We start from the raw sequence: 21659 nt of genomic DNA, 5'->3' as shown, positions 1-21659 counted from the left end.
TATTAAGTTCCAGCAAAAATTTTGAAATTCTGATGCCAAATGTTGGTATGAGCTTTTGATTTTGTGTAAATATTTCTTGATGTTGTGGATTGAATACAAGGTTAAATGCAGGATTTTTGGGGCTGGATTTCAGTTGAGCAGCATACTCTAAGGATAATTTCTTTCGTCGATCGTCTAGAGATGGCTCATTAGCTTCCACATGGAGACTCTTCACAGGTGTTGTTCGAAAAGCTCCAAGTGCGAGACGCAGTCCCTGATTCTGTATAGGGTCAAGCATCTGTAGATAGGAGCTGCGAGCCGATCCATAGACAATAGAGCCGTAGTCAAGTTTTGATCTAATAAGTGCCCGTAGATACGTAGAAGCATTTCACGGTCTGCACCCCAATCAGAATGGGAAAGAACTCGTAGAATGTTCAGCGCCTTCGAGTACTTATCCTTCAGATGTTTGATATCCTTCGGGAGTGCATTAGGGCTTTCCCTGACCATGTTCAGATCTACACTGACGGATCAAAAGATGGTGATAATGTTGCGGCAGCATGCTGTACATCTAATCACTGCTCCTCTATCCGACTCCCGGATGTTGCCTCCATTTTCTCTGCGGAAGCATGTGCTGTCGGTCTGGCGCTTGACCATATCGAAGAACACCGCATTGAAAAGGCAATCATCTGTTCAGACTCTCTTTCGATTCTTCAGGCTTTGAAATCAAGAAGCCCTAGAAATACTCTAATCCAAAATCTTTTAATCCGAACATTTCGATTATCTTCTAAAACTCAAATTACTTATCTCTGGATTCCCAGTCATGTGGGTATAAAGGGGAATGAACAGGCTGATAAAGCAGCTAAGACTGCTCTTCGCCTAGCACAAACAGATTTGAAACTACCATACACCGACATCAAACCTTTCAGTCAGCCATCAAACACCATTGGCAACAAAGGTGGTCTACCGAAACAAACAATAAACTGTTTAAAATTCAACCTACACTTAATCCTAAACTGTCCAGTCGGAAAGACCGCAGAGAGGAAGTTGTTCTCTCTCGGCTCCGAACTGGACACACATATTTTACACATTCCTATCTATTGAGAGGGGAGGATCCTCCCACAAGCCATGTGATTCTCCTCTCACAGTGGAGCATATTTTATTGCATTGCATTGATTTTAAACACATACGAGATAAATACTACGATGTCTCCGACATGTACACTTTGTTTCATGCCGTGAGACATAATCGTATTTTTAATTATCTCAAGCAAAATATCATCATACATTTTTTTTTTATCAAATTAACGTTTACAATCTGTGTTTTAGTCCTTACTTGCTTTTTCTTTACCCTGAACTTTTATCCTGATATTAATGCATGACTTGTAGTTTGGCCCTAAATGACCTTAGTTGTCGATGGGCCGTAAAACTCAAACAAACAAACAAAACAAACAAGACTGGACTTTGGACAGCACAAATAATAGACACACATTTAGACTTACATAACAAATACATGACAGGTAACACACACTGGCTGTAACCTGTAACACTAAATAAACTAGATGTACACACTCTTACAAAACTCACTCTCCATAGTCTGGGCACAAACACATAAACAAGTAAATACAAATAATAAATAGTAATAATAAATTAATATTAAAATAAGATAAATGTAACTCTACTACATCCTCCCCTGCTTCGAGAAATGTCCTCGACAGTAATATACAAAGTATTAATGCAATTACAATTTGGGAAAGAATGCAATGATCGAAATAAACAAAAAAACTTATAAACTGTACATTCCAAAAAAAACCTTATAAAATGTACATTCAAAATTGTGGCCCTGCAGGTAGGGCGTTAGAATTGTACCTGCTGTCCCTATTTCATGATCGTAAAAGGCGACTAAATTTAGGATCTTATCTTTTCTCTTCATCCTAACTGACTTTATCTTTCCTAATGCCTCCCTTGGCACCGCCTCACTATTGGCCTTGAGTTGAGCGTTCGCCCCTGTGAGGAAGGCTCTGGGTTCTGTCCCCTGGCCGGGACACACCAAAGTCTATAAAAGTGGTAGTTTCTGCTCCTGCTTAGCGCTCAGCATACAGGGAGTGGGACGACTGTTCGCCCGTTGTCAGTATAATGTGACCGGGTGGGGTGTGTTGCTTGGTGTCTTCGGCGGCATGCTTCAGTGATATAGCACTATAAAAAGGGCAATAGTTCCACTATACAAGAAGACATAACATGAATTTACCGCAGTCTCCCAAAACACGCACCTCGCACAACATACACGCAACACACCGCATACATGGGAGGCCGTCCATGACCATAGCTGTTAATAGGACGTTAATTAACAAACAAACTTGGTATGTAGGCCCATCAAAGCTTCTTCCATCGGTCTCTGATACGTTGCTGGAGCATTGGCTAGGCCAAAGGGCATCCGAGTGTACTCGTAGAAACCCAAGGGTCCGACAGTAAAGGCAGTGCGCTCTTTATGCTCCGGATGGATGCACTTAAATGAAGTGCTGCTACTGTATGTGATTGTATCTCATTTACAAATTCCATGTTTTGAAATTAATTTCTTTTGTTCCCTCTTTAGTTTTTTTTTTCTTTCTTTTTCATCTTTTTTTCTTCAAGTTTCCTTTGCTCTAGGAGGACATCATTGCTAGTTAAAAGACGATGGGATGTGTTTCTTTCTTTTTGCTAGCGGTTTCATTTAACAATCTTGGGTGGAAGAAACATGTTTACAGTGTTTCCTCTTCAGTTGGTGGAACGCTATCTACAATCAAATTGGCCTGCAGGTAGGGCGTTAAAATTGTACCTACTACCCCTTTTGCATGATCGTAAAAGGCGACTAAAGTTAGGATCTTATATTTTCTATTCTTTCTAACTGACTTTTGCCCCTGTGAGGAAGGCTGTGGGTTATGTCCCCTAGCGTCTATGACGTTTGTATTGACGATCATTAGAAGCCTTTACAACGTAAGACCTTGGATTCGAATGTTTGTGTTCGCTTTTTCCAGCGATCCACCTGTTATCGTTGGCGGGGGATATACAAATGGGTTCCGTCCGTCCATCCGTCTGTCCGTCCGTACGAATGGTTTCCGGAGCATAACTCGAAAACTAGTGGAGATATTTCCACGAAACTTCATACACACATTGGTCTTATGGTCTAGTAGTGTCGTTTGCTATTTTTAGGTTTTCTTTTTTTGCACGTTTTCCGTAACCATGGAAACATTGCTGAAAATATCTTATTTTTGTACCAGGTTCGTTTCCGCAGCATAAGTGGAAAACCTGATTGAGTCATATAATGTCACACGTGAAAACTCCATTAGGCACATTAGTTCTTATGGTCTTAGTAGATGCCTTTTAGTCTATATTTACTAAAAGTTTCTCACTATACTTTGTACTTATATTTCTCAGTATAGCCTATGGAAACATTGCTGAAAATGAGCAGGATTTTTTGTGGTAAGAACTCGTTTCCGGAGCACAAACTTTCTTAAAACTCCAGCACAGATATCCCCCATGAATACTTTCATTAGATCACATTTAATGTAGGACTTCTAATTAGGGCCCCGCATCGAGATGCGGGTGCCCTATAGTAATCAGGTTGTCCGTCCGTTCCCGTCCGTCCGTCTGTCCGTTTTTTTTTTTTTTTTTAGCAACATTAATGATGGAAAGGGAGGTTGGAGTATTTTCCCCATATTTTACATGATGATTCCCCATCCATCCTAGATCTGCTTGGTAATTTTTTCAGGCTGAAATTAAATTAAAAAATCGGCCATCTTGGATTTTAACATTTAAAAAAAATCACAATGTTGTTGCTCTTAACTGATAAACATTTTGTTATAACATTATGATGCAAAGTTGTTCAGAATTAAACAAGGAGTTGACTGTCCAAAGGTAAGGTCATGGGCCAAGGTTACTAAGTCAAAGGTCAAGGTCAAATTTAAAAAAATTATTTTCTCATGAACATTTTGCTACAACATTTAGAATGAGACAGAAGTTTGTGTCAGGCATTAACCAAGAAGTCAACTCAAACTCATCACGAACCTCAACTGACCAAAGTTTTGATCACCGGATTAATGCGACTTTTCTTTTACATGAATAAAATATTTGAGAAGACCTTTATTATGTTTTAATGGATTTTTATTCATTATAATTATTCATTCTGCCTATCCACATTTGTTATTGTTTTCTACTTTTTTCATTCATTATTCCTTCTTCTTCTTCTCAGTTTCTTCTTCTTTTCAAGCAAACTATGTATGGAGGTTTAGAACTTTTTAGATTGATTTAAATTAAAAAGGGGTATATGAGTTGAATTGTATGGCTCTTTACATTTGTAATGTGTAGCTTCAGACACTATCAGGATTACTCTTGTTTAAAATACCTTGGAAACTTTTTTCCAAAGATCTTAATAATAATGTTACCATGGATATCAATAATCCAAGTCAAATTCTTGCAAGACATCATTCCAATCGCTATCATCAACATGTACCATCATCGGTTTCCCAATTAATGTTGACATTAATTATTTATTAGCAACATATAGCTAACACGGAAGAATTCGTTGTCAAAATACTACTTTTTCACTTAAGCACGTCAGACACATAGCGGGGCCCTTTCTGACGTGTCAGTGTTCTAGTTTTGTATTATACTTTACTTTTTTATTTAATATGCATGCAGTAAAACTCAGATATATCAAACTCAATTACTATGAACATTCACTTAATTCCTATGTAACTCGTCGCTGTTTAAAACAAATAAAAAATCGCACTATTAGCTGCTGAACTTAGTTAAAGCTATGATCAATTCTGGTATTTTTCAAAGAAGCAAATATTTTCAAAGTTGGTTTCACTTTGTTAAAAAAAAACATAAATATGTTTTGTATATATTCTTCAATTGCAGTTGGGTTTTAAAATACTTTCCCTATACTCTTACTAGCATATAAAATTAATGCATTAATTGATTTAGCTCTCCATTGGCGGGGGATCTGAATGACTATGTCCTTGTTATCATTTTGGATGAGAACGTTATCTCCTTCATGGAGAGATATCAACCCGCGTGTTTGTCATAATTGCTTTTTGGTTTTACTTGCCTCATTGAGTTTCTCCTTGTTTGTTGATGATTGCTCTAACAACTTTGTTGTAGTCGGTATGTCTGTTTTTAATCTCTAACACAGGAACATTTGTGCCAGTGACACGCCCAATCCATCAATGGAAGTGTTTCGGTAGTCGAGCAATGTACGAAATGGATCCCCAGCTTAAAGAAACATTTTTTTAACAGTTTGGACGGTCCTTTCGGCTTGACCGTTGGACTGCTACGCCCTCGCCCCATTTAAATCTTACTGACCATTTATGCCGTTATAGGGGGTCAGTTACTGACTATATAACTAATATAATAATCTAGAAAGTATTAAAGAGTCTACATGCACTAGATAAAAATCAATTCACGTAACTGTTCACATTATACATACGTAATGGAGTCATAAATTTCACATGAGGAACAACTCCGAAACCCTGTTGTAAAAAATGGAAAAAGTCATATTAGTCATGCGAGTAGAATGTAACCTAGATTTCTTTTCCTTTCCTCTCCTGTTTCTTCTGCTTAGCACTCAGCTTACTGGGAGTGGGACGACTGGTTCGCCCGTTGTCAATATAATGTGACCGGGTGGAGTGTGTTGCTTGGTGTCTTAGGCGGCATGCTTCAGTGATATAGCACTATAAAAAGGGCAACAGTTCCACTATACAAGAAGACACTACACGAATATACAGCAGTCTCCCAAAACACGCACCTCGCACAACATACACATAACACACCGCTTACATGGGAGGCCGTCCTTACATGACCATAGCTGTTAATAGGACATTAATTAATCAAACAAACAAAGTTTCACCTTTTCTCTGCTGTCTGCTGTATATACTGTATATTTATAGAGTGAAAAAAACACCGTTTTCTAGTATTTTGTAAATATCTGCTACGGAAAACAATGACAGTGATATCCCTGTCGTGGGTTTGGTTCCGGATATTATCCCATACCAGTTTGAACCTTTGATGAACACTGGTAATTATCTTTCTATGGGAGGAGGGGGATGATCTTCAGATGGTGATCAAGAGAACCAAGAAAGTAATCAAGAGGATCGGCTTACAAACACAGCATGGGTTGCAATACCCAAATTATTATTTTAATTTATTGGCATTAAATATAGACGTGGATGTCTTCGTGGGTAATCATCAGATAATTTCGTTTTAGTAAGTGAATCTAATCTGTAATAAATCTTACATAATTTAAATTTCAACAATTAAATCATCGATGGTGAGCAATTAATGTCTCCTCTTACTACATTATAAATACATTAACCTATATATCAGTGAACACTTATTTACATTTAAGGATTAAAGTATGTTTCTGGTGGTTCTATCGAAGGATAAAGTTGAGTAGGGTATCGATATTTGTTTCACGGACAGCTTCTTTCTGGTGGTTCTATCGAAGGATAAAGTTGAGTAGGGTATCAATATTTGGAATGGACCGCGAAGCGGTCCCATGAAACAAATATCGATACCCTACTCAACTTTATCCTTCGATAGAACCACCAGAAACATACTTTAATCCTCACATTTACAGTCTATGCTTCCATTTTTCAGTGATAAAAAAAGTTTTCTGTCGCACCGAGGACATTTACAGTACATAAAACGACCAATACCGTCTGTTTTTTTCCATTTCCTGGAACAGCCATCATATGGTGCCGGAAATTCCCGCAAAATTCTGAATAAACAAACAAACAAAATAGTTCGTTGTAACGAAGTATTTTATTGAAATCACTTCTCCAATATCAACAAAAATAAAGTTCAAAATTTCTTTTTTATATGTGTCAATTATCATTTTAATAAAAACAAGTTACTGGTACAATCTTTTAGAATCGGTTGCGTTTTACACACATTTTTCGCGGCAGGATATAAACGTAGTGACGCGGCCGTAAATTTGAAAGTGTGTCAGTACTGTCACCGGATAACTACAGTGGTTTACTTTGAAAAGTTGAAGTTCAAGGAACAGTTTGAGAAAGACGAGTTGGTAAGCATTCCTGATGAAACAGATGACATCACCGTTGATTGAGAAAACGACTCTATGCCGGTCTGTGCACTTTGTGATGGCATAGCGACAACTGTACATGTCGTACTTGGAACACGTGATGAATTGACAGCTGATCTAGAGGGAACATCAAAAGGGATAGCGGTGTGACTGGTTTCCGAACCACCGGAAATTAGAGCAGACAACGTAGAACTAATGGCTTGCTTTTGATGAGTCGCCATATTTCTGGAATAACTTCTAACAGAAGCTTCATTCCTGTGCCCGGACATGTACATGATTTGTCGTGTTTCCCATCCCGCGTCACTCATAGCTTGGATGGTGGTGGCCCGTAAACTATGTGCAGTGTATCTTTGCGAACACCCTGCCTGTTTACAAATATCCGGTAGGAAATTTGCAAATGTACTCTTCCCAATGGATTTAGCTGTGAACCAGATATTGTGCAATTCAGGTGAGGTTATAGGTTCTTTGACACATTGATTGAACGGTTTTTGTGCGTTTGGATCAGTTTTTGCAATTAATTTTTTCAACATCGCCACGGGGCAAGATGAGGTCCTAGTCGCATACATGCGCCTGTCAGCCATGGGTTTTTCTTTACTTAAACCACCCTGGTAATTTTTTTGTTGTGTCTCATGGGCTAGTTTGGCATATTCTAATCCATCCTCATCTGTCATAAAATCAAAAGACTCGCGAGTCAGCTGGTGGTGAAATTCAAGGCCCCGACTGACAAAATGTATAGAGATACAATACCACACACCAAGGCGGAGTTTAATAGGATTATCACTCACGGTACACAGGTACGTTGACACTTTCTCAAGATCCGTGTTCCCAATGATTTCCTTATGGTTTGTAGGACGTGATGTTCCGTTCACCATTGACTCTTTTAGCATTCCAGACAATAATTTGTTGGCCAGTTTAAATTCTGAATCTTTGACAATATCCATGTTTCGTCCGATGTCAGAAAGATGCCTATTTACAGCGGCCCTGCAGGTAGGGCGTTAGAATTGTACCTGCTGCCCCTATTGCATGATCGTAAAAGGCGACTAAATTTAGGATCTTATCTTTTCTCTTCTTCCTAACCGACTTTATCTTTCCTAATGCCTTCCTTGGCACTGCCTCACTTTTGGCCTTGAGTTGAGCGTTCGCCCCTGTGAGGGAGGCTCTGGGTTCTGTCCCCTGGCCGAGACACACCAAAGTCTATAAAAATGGTAGTTTCTGCTCCTGCTTAGCGTTCAGCATACAGGGAGTGGGACGACTGGTTCGCCCGTTGTCAGTATAATGTGACCGGGTGGGGTGTGTTGCTTGGTGTCTTCGGCGGCATGCTTCAGTGATATAGCACTATAAAAAGGGCAACAGTTCCACTATACAAGAAGACACAACACGAACATACCGCAGTCTCCCAAGTACACTCACCTCGCACAACATACACGCAACACACCGCATACATGGGAGGCCGTCCTTACATGACCATAGCTGTTAATAGGACGTTAATAAATCAAACAAACAAACAAAAAAAAAATTTACAGCGGCTCTGATTGACTTCATGCTGTTTTTGTGGTATTCTTCGTGTTGTTTGTTTTTGTGCTTTTTCTCGTTTACTTGAGGATTTGCCTCACAATAGAATTTTCCAAGTTTTGTATTCAATTCATTAGCAGAAATTTCCTTTAAGTCAAGCGGACCACCGTATGATTCACTGTGCCAATCTGTAATTATAAATTACAAAAAAATATTTGTAATTCTCAAAAAAAAAATCAATGTTGATATTTTTGCATGACAGAAAATCAGAATAAATTTATTTCATTTATGATATTGTTTACGTGTCTAGTTTGTTGTATACGGCAAAAAAATGTCTGTTTAGGGTTACACTGGCAGAAAAAAAATTTGGTCGGTCGGGAGGATTTTTTTTGGGTTTCTTTAGTGTCTTTCATTCACATCTTATTTTACTTTTATTGCCATAGCAGATTACCATAGCAATTCTCATGATGAGAGTTAATTGACAAATGTGGATAACAAATATATGTCAATTGCATACTTAACTGTCAGAGTGCATTGTTCAGTTAACTTATTTAATGTATGCATTGATAGTGGAAACTCTTTAAAACAACCTTTAGTCAGTTACTGTTGTATCACATACATGACTCCGCCTGTTACTAGGCTTTGTGTAAAAGAAATACCATTGTGTTTGTCTGTTATGGGCAATTCTACACCATGTTTTAGTGCCAAACGTTCCCTTTCCAATGCAGACTTACAATCCTGCCACCTTTCCTACCGTCATTTCATAAAGGTGCAAATGCAAGAAAAGTGCTATTAACAACATTGTTTTGTGATTAAATATTGTGAATTTCTATAAGAGTTGAGTTTCTTTTTGTTATGAATTGTGAAATGGAGAAAAGAGTAATAATAATCCTGATGGCGATGGAAACTTACAACCTATTCTAACGCCAGTGAGTATGGAATTAGTTTCCATGACTCTCTATGGGGTTGTCCACAATGGAAAGGATTTCTTGTCCTTGCACCTTCAACTCGAACTGCTGAGTTACTTTCCTTTCCGCAGCACAATGCACATAGATTTCCTCACATTGAATGATATCCTTGCTCAAGAAACTACCTCCTGCAATCCTGCAATGTTCTTAGGAGCCACCCGGCTTGGACATTTGTGGTAGTAATAACAGTCGGGTCATCCATTAACCTTTATTTGATGGTCGAACGATTCCTGACTCTGTCCTTGGCACTCTGGGTTTCCTGTCATGCAGCCTTGATAAACAATTTCATTCCTATTACAAAGACAAAGACAGATATGGTGCATCCTGTCACAATTCGTTTTTCAAGGTTTTGCTAAGCAGTGGGACATGGTCTCTCTTTTGAGCTACATGAAGTATATATAGCTTAGTGCACTTGTGTTGTTTACACATCCAGAGAAGCCTGAATCCCTTCCTTGACTGATGAGTCTACGTACCCATTTCTCATCATATATAATGTCATTCTCCTCATGAATACCACAAAGGAAATCTTGCCTTCTCGTCCTAAATTGTCCAATGTCGTTTGAGTTATAACTCTCGGAAACAAAAATTAACTCTGCCGTCTGTCAATATAATGATATCTTCCCTTTCCTCCAATCTTTCTTCGACAACTGCCACAGTCACTTCAGTAGCCATGGACATTTCTTTTAGACTTGAGCTTTGAGCTTAATAAGGAATTCCACTTCGTCCAGGAGCTGACACAGTTCTTCTTGATTCCTTGATATTATTAACAATAATAACAAATAATCCTTTGGAAACATCATTGCACCTTCATCAATTTTATATCATAATTGCAATGAATGTCCTTGGATTTATCAAAAACTTCAACACACTTTTCAAGTTTCAGCAACTTTGTTAAAAGTTAATTTAGGCTCACAATGATCTTAAAATAATCCAACGACAAGATGCGGCTAGCAGGCGTAGAAGTACGCACAGGCAGACAATGGTCAGCATCCAAGGCAGTCAACGACACAAAGATAGGCAAAGCGCTACCATTGGGGACATTAGAAAAAATAAAGTAATAAACCAAAATCATAAATTTAGTTGACTTTTACAATGATATAAGACACCTGCTTTAAGCAGCCAGGGTCTTCGAACATCTAATACCACTCTGGAGGAAAGCAGATATCACAGAGGCGAACATTGGTATAGAAGGAGATAAGAAATAGTGAAGAAGAAAGAAGACTGACCAAAGCTGCGGAACTGGGTGTGCAGGGGGCCTAGACATTGTGGGACACAGAACCACATGTACTATCGCGGTAAGAAATTAGTACCCACAATTCCAACTGCAATTACTCCCCCGATCTGTGAATAATGTGCTACCAACACCAGCAAATTGCCACAGAAGGGACCTTCTAGAAACACCAGAGTGCCTAGAAACACCAGACTGCCCTATGTGCGGACAGAAATGAACTCTCCAACACATACTCAACTCCTGTCACATGGCCTTAGCACAAGGGAGAGATATACATGCGTCACAACGAAGTTCTAAGGGAGCTGGCAGATATTTTAGAGAAAGAGCGGGAAGGTCAAGCAAGTCGCAAGCATACGCAGTTTAGGTTTGTGAGGGAAGGTGAAACAAGAAAACTAAGATCTGAGAAACCAACCGGAACCATCAACCAGACAGTGGACTGGAGGCTGGCTGTAGATGTCAACCACAGATTAACATTTCCGGATATTGTCTTCACCAACCCCAGACCAGATATGGTTATTTGGTCACAAGGAACAAAAAAAATCGTTATCATCGAGCTGACAGTCCAATTGGAGGAAAGGTGCAGTGAAGCCCACGAAAGAAAGAGGACAAAGTATGAGCCGAGGATATGCATGAAGCTACCCTGTTGAGGTTGGATGCACAGGCTTCCCTGCATAATCTGTGTGAAGAATGCTATTAGCATTAGGGTTATCGGGTATGATCAGAAGGGCAGTAGTGCAGAGGATGGTCAAGGCAGCAGAACGATCTTCGTGCTGGGTGTAGATGAAGAAGAACAACAAAAGCGGGACACCCACTACCTATCAGATTGATAATCGGCTGAGGACGCCGGCGGTGCTGCAACATAACACCACAGCTGTATATATTTAATAACTACTAAATAACACAATGCACTCAAATACGGCAATCTTTTCATCAGCATTTCTAATTTCAAGAGTGATAGTTTGATTCATACTTGGTATTAGATAACCGAATTTCAACAACAGGGGTATCCCTTTCTTGTTAAACTTGCTAAAAAGACAGCGAGTTAACGACTCGTCCCCTAAATATTCGAGGCTCTATAAAACATTCCATCTTTCGTTTTTATCTTTCATCAATCACAACCAGACACCGTGATTCTGCACCAAAAATGTCGTTCTCTCCATCTCTTAGAACAGACTACCGTCATCGTTTACATCTTTTGACCCCTGGAAGGCCTTAAGCCGATATTAGTGATTGAGGTACCATTCGGTAATGTACAGAGTAAACCACATGTTTTAACATTATAATGGAAGCCTGGCACTAAGCGACTCGGCGAATGTATCTCGAAACCTCGACTCAATTACTGTGTAGTTGTTAAATTTCACGGACGAAAAAAATTCTATTTGAAACTTATTAGCAGGTGGATTATTTTCTCTTATCATCTGTGTAACCTCTGGAAAGTGACATTCACACGACACGCTGTCATATGTAAAACAACGATTTCCGCGGGACATTAAATTTCGCGGAATTAAAACCCCGCGAATTTTAGCAACTATACAGTAATTTTAGATCCAGAAATTTTATATTATGAAAGTCAATTTGGCGATTATGACAGATATCTCCGAAAAGCTTTACCTTCATACAGGTTATTTTAAAAACCCACTCAAATCACAACGAAAACTCAAGAAAGTATACGTGAGAGATATTTTGTATTTGTGTGGATATGACTTTTTTAAATTACATATTAATAATGTGATTTAACAAATTAAACGTCGTCAGATCTCTTCAACATAGTCCGTTATTTCTTCAATATGCTGGTAATAAAATTTGCCTATCGGTCATTTGGTAAGCTATATTCTGGTGTGGGATTGTCTTTCATTAAATGTGAATTGTGCACCAGTTTTGCATTGTTCAAATTTGCGTCTAATGTATTCTAATATATCTTATAGTGATTGAAGATTGCTGACAGGGACACAGTCTCTTCTTTTTCGGAAGTGGAGACGATGGTGGTGACGGACACGTATAGATAGGATCCCTGTCCACAATCCAGCCTCGTGGTTCTCGAATAAGGATAGGAAACCAAGGTAAACAGTTTTTATCCACGTGGTGATGGCCAAGTTCCAGGCGGAAATACTTTTTCTCGGAAGACTTTTGTGGTTTCATTCCTTCCATTTCCTCTTCAGTCATGTTTGGATGTATTATGGGCTTTTGGTTGCGCTTCAGGCACTTAAAAAAGCCAAAGCAACCCATTTTCACCTCTGATAGATATATCATCAGTGTGTATGTTGATTTTCAGGAAGTCGAATAGACGTTTCTTATTCATTTTGACGTCATGGATTAAATCTGTAACCTCGCTTGACGTGATTTGAGCATTTAATGCCAATCTCTCATTTGGACATTGCCGGCCATTCACATATTGTACCCCATTTAATTGAGCTTGTGAATATTAATTAAGGATTAAGCAAAGACCTTAATAAGTTTGAAGTGCAATGTTTTCTGCAGGCAAGATTTGAAGAAGTATGCCTGGACTATGTCATATTAATACTGAAGGCTGTGTGTGCGACAATAGATGAAACATGTAGTCTTTGTTGTAAATTGCTCTTCAAACGAATCGAATAACGGACAGTATGCATTTAAAGATGTGGTTGCTCTTAAAGTAATTTAATCAAAACATAGCGTACGCATAGGTAGAAAATCTAAATGTGCAATACACACATCTGAACTAATGGGTTTGCGGTTTGATGCACCGTAACCGTTATAGCTTCTTTCGCCTTATTGTACCTTTTTAACAACTTTGATCATGGATGTTAAAATTGCCTGACATATACTGTGGACGGTATGTTTTGATCACGTGGTTTCCCTAAACTGTTACTGCGTCATGTTGGTTTTGGTGTTTTTGCTTTTATCAATATCTTAAGAAGATTAAATTCAATAATGAGAAATTTCGTTGTCGATGAATTAGAAAACCCATACACCTCTGTATCACCTGGTTCAATTCCTCAAATGTTATAAAAAAGTTTGTCGTGTTTTTATAGATTGAATTGGGCTTTTGTCGGTATTCTTTATTTCTTAATTCTTAACGTCAAAAAGGAGATCCCGATTTTTAAAAGATGTATATTTACTCTCTAATTCTATCAAATGAACAATGGAAAATTAAGAAATATTGATGATGAAACTGAAAATGGGAGAGTGTTTTGTCCATGAAGTAAGAAAAGACCACTGGGCCTCTCGAAACATTTTCATCATACGTATGTCCGTCTTACGTCCTCTTTACAACTGAAACGCTGCATATGTTGAGGAGCCTATTTGTTCGCATGATCAAGAATGACGCTGAGTACGGCAAGCGAGCCACTTTGTTTAGTGCATCAGAATGGATATCTTGTGTTTAGTTGGAATTCCTGGCATTGCATCCGAGATGTAAACGGTAAGCTATATAGATAAACCATCACCTTTCACCAGTTGTCACTTTGATTATACATGTACTTTAATTAACTAAAAAACCGAATCGGTTCAGAAGGACAGACATAAAAGATGAATGAAATACAAATACGTACGTATAGTGTCTTTCTTACCTACTATACAAAGGTAATAGTTACATACGACCTTGACCATCTAAGACTTGTGTAAACAATACACATGTGTAAATATTGTCTGTGATGTGCTTCTACTGTAAATGTTCTAGAAAGAACGATGGTAATAGCAAAGTAAATATATACCTCAGATTTGTTTAGTATGGGGTGATGCCTATATAATTCATGAGGGGAATATTGAATCCCAAACCTTGTAGGATGCTGTCGGCGTTGGAGGATTAGGTACCTAAAGTTACAGTGTTTACAAATCTAGCAAGTATATGAATAAAAAAAAATCACCTTCAGCCACTATAGCAAGACGCCCGAAGCTTTGCGACCTTTGCCCGCGAAGATGTGTCTTATTATCAGCAAGGTCATCTTAAATCTTTTCCCGTCGCTCGTTGTTGGTAACCCGATAATGGCATTTTTCACCTTTATATGTACCCTACGGTACCCATCTAATGCAACCGAGCTATGTTGCTCTACGTACACTAACTATCCCATTACTGCAGTTTCATGTCAGGAATGATTGTTTAACTGTACACCTACAAACACCAATTAATCTTGGTAAAGGCGAAATCAACAGAGTGACAATGACTCGTATTTTTCCTGAAACTTTATAAAATTGACGATTCCAATACTATCGCTAATAATGTGTATGAGTAATAATTAGAAGTGTTTGTAGCTTGTTTTCCCCACCACAAAAATAACATTAACTGTTGCATTTTTTCATGTCGTATATCCCGAAACAACAGTATAATTTGCTTATTGCACAACGTACGCTATCGTAATGAAGTGTTTAAAACATATCGCCTTATGACAAGACAGGGCTGTTATGATAACGTGCTTTCTACACACGTATACAAACACAAACTACGTTACATACATGTGAACATCACTATATTATGTACATAAATTCAGGACTTTTACATACTACGTCTGTTGACAACATTATTATGCAAAATTACCGGATCTCCTTTATACGCACGTACGTTTTCCCTTTTATTATCCGCATGTCTTTCGTCATAATATGTTTACGTTCAGTTCTTTAGCGGCGCGGTTACGATGCGATGTTCAAATAGTACAGGTTGATGGCACTCAATGTAAAGGTGAGATACATTTTTTAACAATAATGAATAAAGTACATAAATAATTAAGTTTACTTTTCGCAACTTAATACACATTGTTTTGGATGAATGGGCTACTTTACTCTGCTTTCTCTCGAATTTTACAGTATTATCGTCAAATACTAAGATATGATAAAGAATTATTTATAAGGAGTTCGTTTTGGTAGATATGGATAATATTTTGGTAGATCTATATGGATACTATTATTACTTACACTTCTCACATTAATGTTTAAGTCTGGAGAGGCGTGTTTTATTGTCACCTTACCTTACATCAACATCATTTGCGTTATGATTGCGTTGGTTAATTAGGCTCTAAAATAACGTCCTATTTAACAGCTAAGGCTAATATTACCTCACCTGTACATGCATTGTGTTGCGTGTATGAATGTGTCTCCTTTTATAGTGGAAACCTTTCTATATAGTGCTAAAGGCCAAAGGTGCATGAGGACTTCTTAGTTTAAAATACAAACATGTTTAAGATAGTACGTTTATTATTCATTTCAGACGAACATACATGGTTTCCTTTTCGATTTAGGTCGTCAACTTAATTGCATGTATGTTACTATATTTACATTTTCACTTCGCTCCGCCTCAATGAAACTAGTAAACTCCGATCACTTCATTTCCCAATGAAGATGCTTGGTCACGCGCTGACCTCTGACCGGCGTGAGAATACATTTTGACATTGTTTACATTTTAACCTAGTTTTACGCCGCTTCAGTTTTGAATGAACTTTCTGGGATGTGGCCTATCGCTGTACATTTAGAAACACAGACAGAAATGTTTGATAAAGTGATATTAGAAATTGTTGGTAATATGATATTACAGATATTTTACACGTATTTTGAAGAAACGATGACTTAAGCTCAAGCCCCGGAAAATGCTGAACATAGGCTACTGAGCGCAGCGATGTTCATCACTCATCGAAGTAGGCATAATCGAACGCAAATAGTTAGGATAATATGTACAATATATAGATCTATATGTGAAACGGTGACATACATGTAAGCTTAGAAACGATAGATTCCATAAAAATACGCTCAAATACCAAACAGGCTGATTTCAGTGACATAAGCCTAACGAAACGATTCTGCGAGTGTCAAAACCCACGGCATTCGAGGGTCGTTGGAAACCACCAACATTTCAAATAAATGTTTCTCTACTTACTTTATACAGAATTTTAATCCTAAAACTCCAGTTGACAGAGAAGTTATCACATTTCAAGAATAACACACAAGTCTTCCAGTGATCTGCGACTAAATCCCACATTTTAACACGTTTTATTGAGCCCCTCAAGCATGGTTCTTGGACCGCATCGCATACCATAGACACAGGGGTTGGATTTCACAACAGGTTTAGTTAATAAACATTTAACTGCCAGCTACAAACAATTACCAGACGGAAATACAACATTCAGGTACATTCCATAACAATCGCAATTGATTTTTAAAAGATTTGATTATGTTTTGATACCAACTATTCAGCATTTTCACCACAATGTCGTCATTTTCTTCAAAACCGGACCCCTGCTAAATCGAGCAACCGGATTACACGTTGACTGCACTGCTAGTACTGCGCAGTATTTTTTTATTTGAAGCTACATGATCATGTTTTTATGATACAATTTAAGCCATTAATTCCTGTACATAAAAACAATATTTCAAAATCGCCGTTTTTAATTGTAACAACGCGCAAAGAATGAAGTTATTTTCGGAACTACATTTTATGTTGCCTTGGTGACGAAAAGAACTGACTGGCGGCTGTTCCGTAGCTGTACATACATGTACGATAACTGATACAATGTTGCAAATTGTATAATAATCTTATACCGAATACATATAATTTGACTTTTTTCAAAAGCGGGATATTTAAATTGGTTAACGTAAATATAAGGATTGATTATCAATTTTGTTGCTTGCATTGACTGATGAAGAAAGTTAATCTCGTGCAAATGTTACATGAACTGCTTCGCAGTTCACTTCATTTGCACGAGATTAACTTTCTTCATCAGTCAATGCAAGCAACAAAATTGACAATCAATCCTTAATTGCAAGAAAGTCTAGAAAAGTGAAATATAAGGGAATTGCTATCAAACTGAGAATTGCTATCAAACTGTTCGAATCCTACCGAGCACAGGAAATATTTTTATTATTTTAATGTTTTGTCTTTTTAACCATTTAACTGCCAACGGGCCGATTTGGGCCGATCATACCAGTCCCTGACTGCCAAAGGCCGATTTGGGCCGATCGTACATATGCCCTGACTGCCAAAGGCCGATTTGGGCCGATGGGGATACATTTATTTTACTATAAACACATATTTTAACCTAGAGATAGAAGACAAGACATAGATCATGTTTATTGATAAAATTGCATTTCCTGCAAAATAACGGTGTACTGACGCCATCGAAATGATGACGCCATTGACATTATGACGTCATGTATCATGACGTCAGACATTGACGGCGTGATGGCGTGGTTCCGCGTATTTCCCCCAGAAGAAAATCGAAGAAATGCAAGATTTCAAGAAAATCCAAGACTGATCAACATGCCTCCAAGGGATGCCAGGCCCATTATATACTTTTTGCTTTTATTTCCCGAATGCCTGATGAAGGAGATCGTTCGTCAAACAAACAGGTAAACAGGCAACATGATAAACAGTCTGCGTTAACAAGTGCGACGTGATTACACCTAGTACCAGTAATATTGATTTACAAAGTTGAATGGGAAAAGAATATATTTGATTATCAACCTTAGAACTATTATTTGTCATGCACTTTGTGAATGGATCTTTTTATAAGTTTTAATAAGAAAGTGCATTAGAAATGAATTTTTTTATCAAATGTTGTGAAGCATTTAGATATAACGGTAATCAGCAAAATATATAGCACAATAACATTGACAAAATTATACACTATACAGCCCATCACTTCAATGTCTGTGTATTATATGTTTTTTACTTAATATCACATAAAATAAGCACAGTCTTGTAAATAACATTCAAAGCTTTACGGTAAATCCAAAAAATCTTTCTTTCATTGTACCTTTCATAAATATAAATATCGTCCCACTCGTCCCTACCCTGTACCTATACTTCTGATATTACATGTATTTGATAGAACCGATCTACTGTATACATGTATTTGATAGTACCGATCTACTGTATACATGTATTTTATAATACCGATCTACTGTATACATGTATTTGATAATACCGATCTACTGTATAAATGTATTTGATAGTACCGATCTACTGTATACATGTATTTGGTAATACCGATCTACTGTATACGTGTATTTGACAATACCGATCTACTGTATACATGTATTTGACAATACCGATCTACTGTATACATGTATTTGATAGTACCGATCTACTGTATACATGTATTTAAGGAATAGATGTTTATTTTGTTGAGGTTATGAGGGTATAATGATAATGGAGCACGTGTAAATTATGTAACCCCAGCGAAGCAGGGTTACATAAATTTACACGGGCTCCATTATCATTATACCCTCATGACCTCAACAAAATAAACATCTATTCCTTATATTTACAGTTTTTCAAGTAAATGAATATTATCAATTCCCGCGGCAGTTGCATATTTTTTATTAAAATACACATATTATTTTCTCTCCCGCCATCGTCAACGAATTCGATTGAACAGCTGATTGGAATCGAGTCATTCATATGTTCCCGCCAAAAGTGGGGTCATGATCCCACGTTGCTACGCCATCAAGTATTCACGTAACAATAGAATCGCCGCGCGTGTTGTGCTAACATTATACACTGATAATGATAATATTAGAAAGTATGGTTATTGAGTCCGTGTCAGTGCAAACTGTAAATATTTGAAAATACCGATCTACTGTATACATGTATTTGATAATATCGATCTACTGTATACGTGTATTTGATAATACCGGTGTATTTTACTAAACCGATCTACTCTATGCATGTATATGATCATACCGATCTACTGTATACATGTATTTGACAATACCGATCTACTGTATACATGTATTTGATAATATCGATCTACTCTATACGTGTATTTGATAATATCGATCTATTCTATACGTGTATTTGATAATATCGATCTACTCTATACGTGTATTTGATAATATCGATCTACTCTATACGTGTATTTGATAATATCGATCTACTCTATACGTGTATTTGATAATATCGATCTAATCTATACGTGTATTTGATAACACCGGTATACTCTATATACATGTAGCATGCAGTACATATATTTTAAAAACGTAATCTATTCCTTGATTGCAGTTTTATTGTCATTTACATGTATCTGTATTTATTACTTTGGCAGATATGCGAGGAATTATCTGCGAACGACAGAAAATTTAGGCAGGTTCGCACGAGCGCATAGATGGAAACCATTGACAGTACAGACGTTCAAATCCTTTTTGGCCATATTTTTTAACATGGGAATTGTTAGAAAGACCTCCATAGAAGAGTATTGGAATTCGATGTTACCGAGCCAACTTTCATCCTGGTTTAAGACAGTTTCTTCTAGGAATACATTCCAAAACATCTTAAAGTTCCTGCACGTGGCTGATTATCGGAGATTGGCAGACAGACAGGTGTGTGTTATTGAGTGATATAGCTTAGGCCCAGACTTATGTTTTTTATATAAAATATGAAATGTGAGCATTCATTAAATAACAGAGACTAAAAGCCTGTCATACTTCCTTCTATGAAATTGTAAAGCTAATTTGTCGTCCCTGAATGTTGTAATACGATACAGTAAAAGACTTATCAAAATTGTACGATGTATACAGTTTTTCATGTGACATGTTTATTAGAATGTTTCATTATTTTGCAGCATCCAGCTTATGATCCAGCTGCACGCTTCAAACCACTGCTGACCTTCATTAACAGAATGTTTCAAAGGTTTTTGATACCCAATCAGGAGCTATGTGTCGACGAGACGCTAGTGTCTGCAAGAGGTCATAGTATAATGCGTCAGTATATTCCAACCAAGGCAGCCAAATTCGGTATCAAGTTCTGGATGCTGTGTGAAGCGGCAACTGGATACGTCATCCGGATGATGATTTACAGAGGGCGACAATTTGATCCAACACCAAGAGGAGAGTTGCAGGGAACTCATGTAGTGGAAAATCTCTTGAGAGAAACCTCCCTATTTAACAAAGGCTACCATGTTTTCTGTGATAGCTATTTCACTTCTCTTAATCTTGCATCACGTCTTTTAACACGCAATACCTATGTAACGGGAACACTGAGAAAAAATCGCCCAATGCCGCGTACCATTCAGCAGGCAGACCCCCAGGCTGGCACTGCCATTTACATGCGCCAGAGAGATGTTCTTTGTGTAGCATACAAAGACGAGGTGGGTAAAAAACCAGTGCGTGTGTTGAGCACTTTACTTCCTGCTCAGGACCTCCAGACAGGACGCCCAAACATCATTCACCAATATAATAGGTACATGGGAGCTGTCGATTCGTCTGACGCTGTGATGAGCGCTTATAGCTGCGTTCGACGCAATAAAAAGGTTTGGAAGAAAGTAATATTGCATCTGTTTCATCGAATCATGATGAATGCCTATATTTTATACAAGAACAACACGACGGATAGAGTGGTTTCAAGAGACTTAAGTTTTATTCAGATGGTGATAGAAGATTTAGCTGGAGTTCAGTTCATATCGTACTAGTCATCTGTCTGATGAAGGTGACAGTGTACACATCGTACTAGTCATCTGTCTGATGAAGGTGACAGTGTACACATCGTACTAGTCATCTGTCTGATGAAGGTGACAGTGTACACAGTGTACTAGTCATCGTCTGATGAAGGTGACAGTACTACATATCGTACTAGTCATCTGTCTGATGAAGGTGACAGTGTACATATCGTACTAGTCATCTGTCTGATGAAGGTGACAGTGTACATATCGTACTAGTCATCTGTCTGATGAAGGTGACAGTGTACATATCGTACTAGTCATCTGTCTGATGAAGGTGACAGTGTACACATCGTACTAGTCATCTGTCTGATGAAGGTGACAGTGTACATATCGTACTAGTCATCTGTCTGATGAAGGTGACAGTGTACATCGTACTAGTCATCTGTCTGATGAAGGTGACAGTGTACACATCGTACTAGTCATCTGTCTGATGAAGGTGACAGTGTACATATCGTACTAGTCATCTGTCTGATGAAGGTGACAGTGTACATA

The 21659-nt window shown here is 37.9% G+C and overlaps 2 protein-coding genes across 2 annotated transcripts; one reads left to right on the top strand and one right to left on the bottom strand.

Annotated features, from left to right (window-relative positions):
• Nucleotides 1-6843: 6843 nt before the first annotated feature.
• Nucleotides 6844-12930, bottom strand: LOC138327275 (uncharacterized). Its single transcript, XM_069273253.1, has 3 exons — nt 12711-12930; nt 8594-8756; nt 6844-8037 (listed from the first exon to the last, which is right to left on the bottom strand). The coding sequence occupies exons 1-3, from the start codon at nt 12928-12930 to the stop codon at nt 6990-6992; spliced, it is 1431 nt and encodes a 476-aa protein (XP_069129354.1). The 3' UTR covers nt 6844-6989.
• A 4686-nt stretch (nt 12931-17616) lies between these two features.
• LOC138327274 (piggyBac transposable element-derived protein 4-like) lies at nt 17617-21137 on the top strand. The gene is made up of 3 exons (XM_069273252.1): nt 17617-18078; nt 19776-20049; nt 20292-21137. The coding sequence occupies exons 1-3, from the start codon at nt 17873-17875 to the stop codon at nt 21135-21137; spliced, it is 1326 nt and encodes a 441-aa protein (XP_069129353.1). The 5' UTR covers nt 17617-17872.
• Nucleotides 21138-21659: the final 522 nt, after the last annotated feature.

The sequence above is a fragment of the Argopecten irradians genome, chromosome 7 (assembly GCF_041381155.1).
Source record: "Argopecten irradians isolate NY chromosome 7, Ai_NY, whole genome shotgun sequence".
NCBI classification, from domain to species: Eukaryota; Metazoa; Mollusca; class Bivalvia; order Pectinida; family Pectinidae; genus Argopecten; species Argopecten irradians.
The sequence above is the reverse complement of the archived record's forward strand: the minus strand, read 5'-3'. Positions and strand labels throughout refer to the sequence as shown.

Excerpts from the sequence above, each read along its gene's own strand:
- LOC138327275 (XM_069273253.1), bottom strand. The coding sequence starts at position 12,930 with ATGACTGAAGAGGAAATGGAAGGAATGAAACCACAAAAGTCTTCCGAG. Across the intron at positions 8,757-12,710 it reads AAAGAAGAGACTGTGTCCCT|ATTGGCACAGTGAATCATAC; the intron begins GTCAGCAATCTT and ends TTATAATTACAG. Across the intron at positions 8,038-8,593 it reads TACCACAAAAACAGCATGAA|GGCCGCTGTAAATAGGCATC; the intron begins GTCAATCAGAGC and ends CCCTACCTGCAG.
- LOC138327274 (XM_069273252.1), top strand. The coding sequence starts at position 17,873 with ATGACGTCATGTATCATGACGTCAGACATTGACGGCGTGATGGCGTGG. Across the intron at positions 18,079-19,775 it reads ATCGTTCGTCAAACAAACAG|ATATGCGAGGAATTATCTGC; the intron begins GTAAACAGGCAA and ends TTACTTTGGCAG. Across the intron at positions 20,050-20,291 it reads GGAGATTGGCAGACAGACAG|CATCCAGCTTATGATCCAGC; the intron begins GTGTGTGTTATT and ends ATTATTTTGCAG.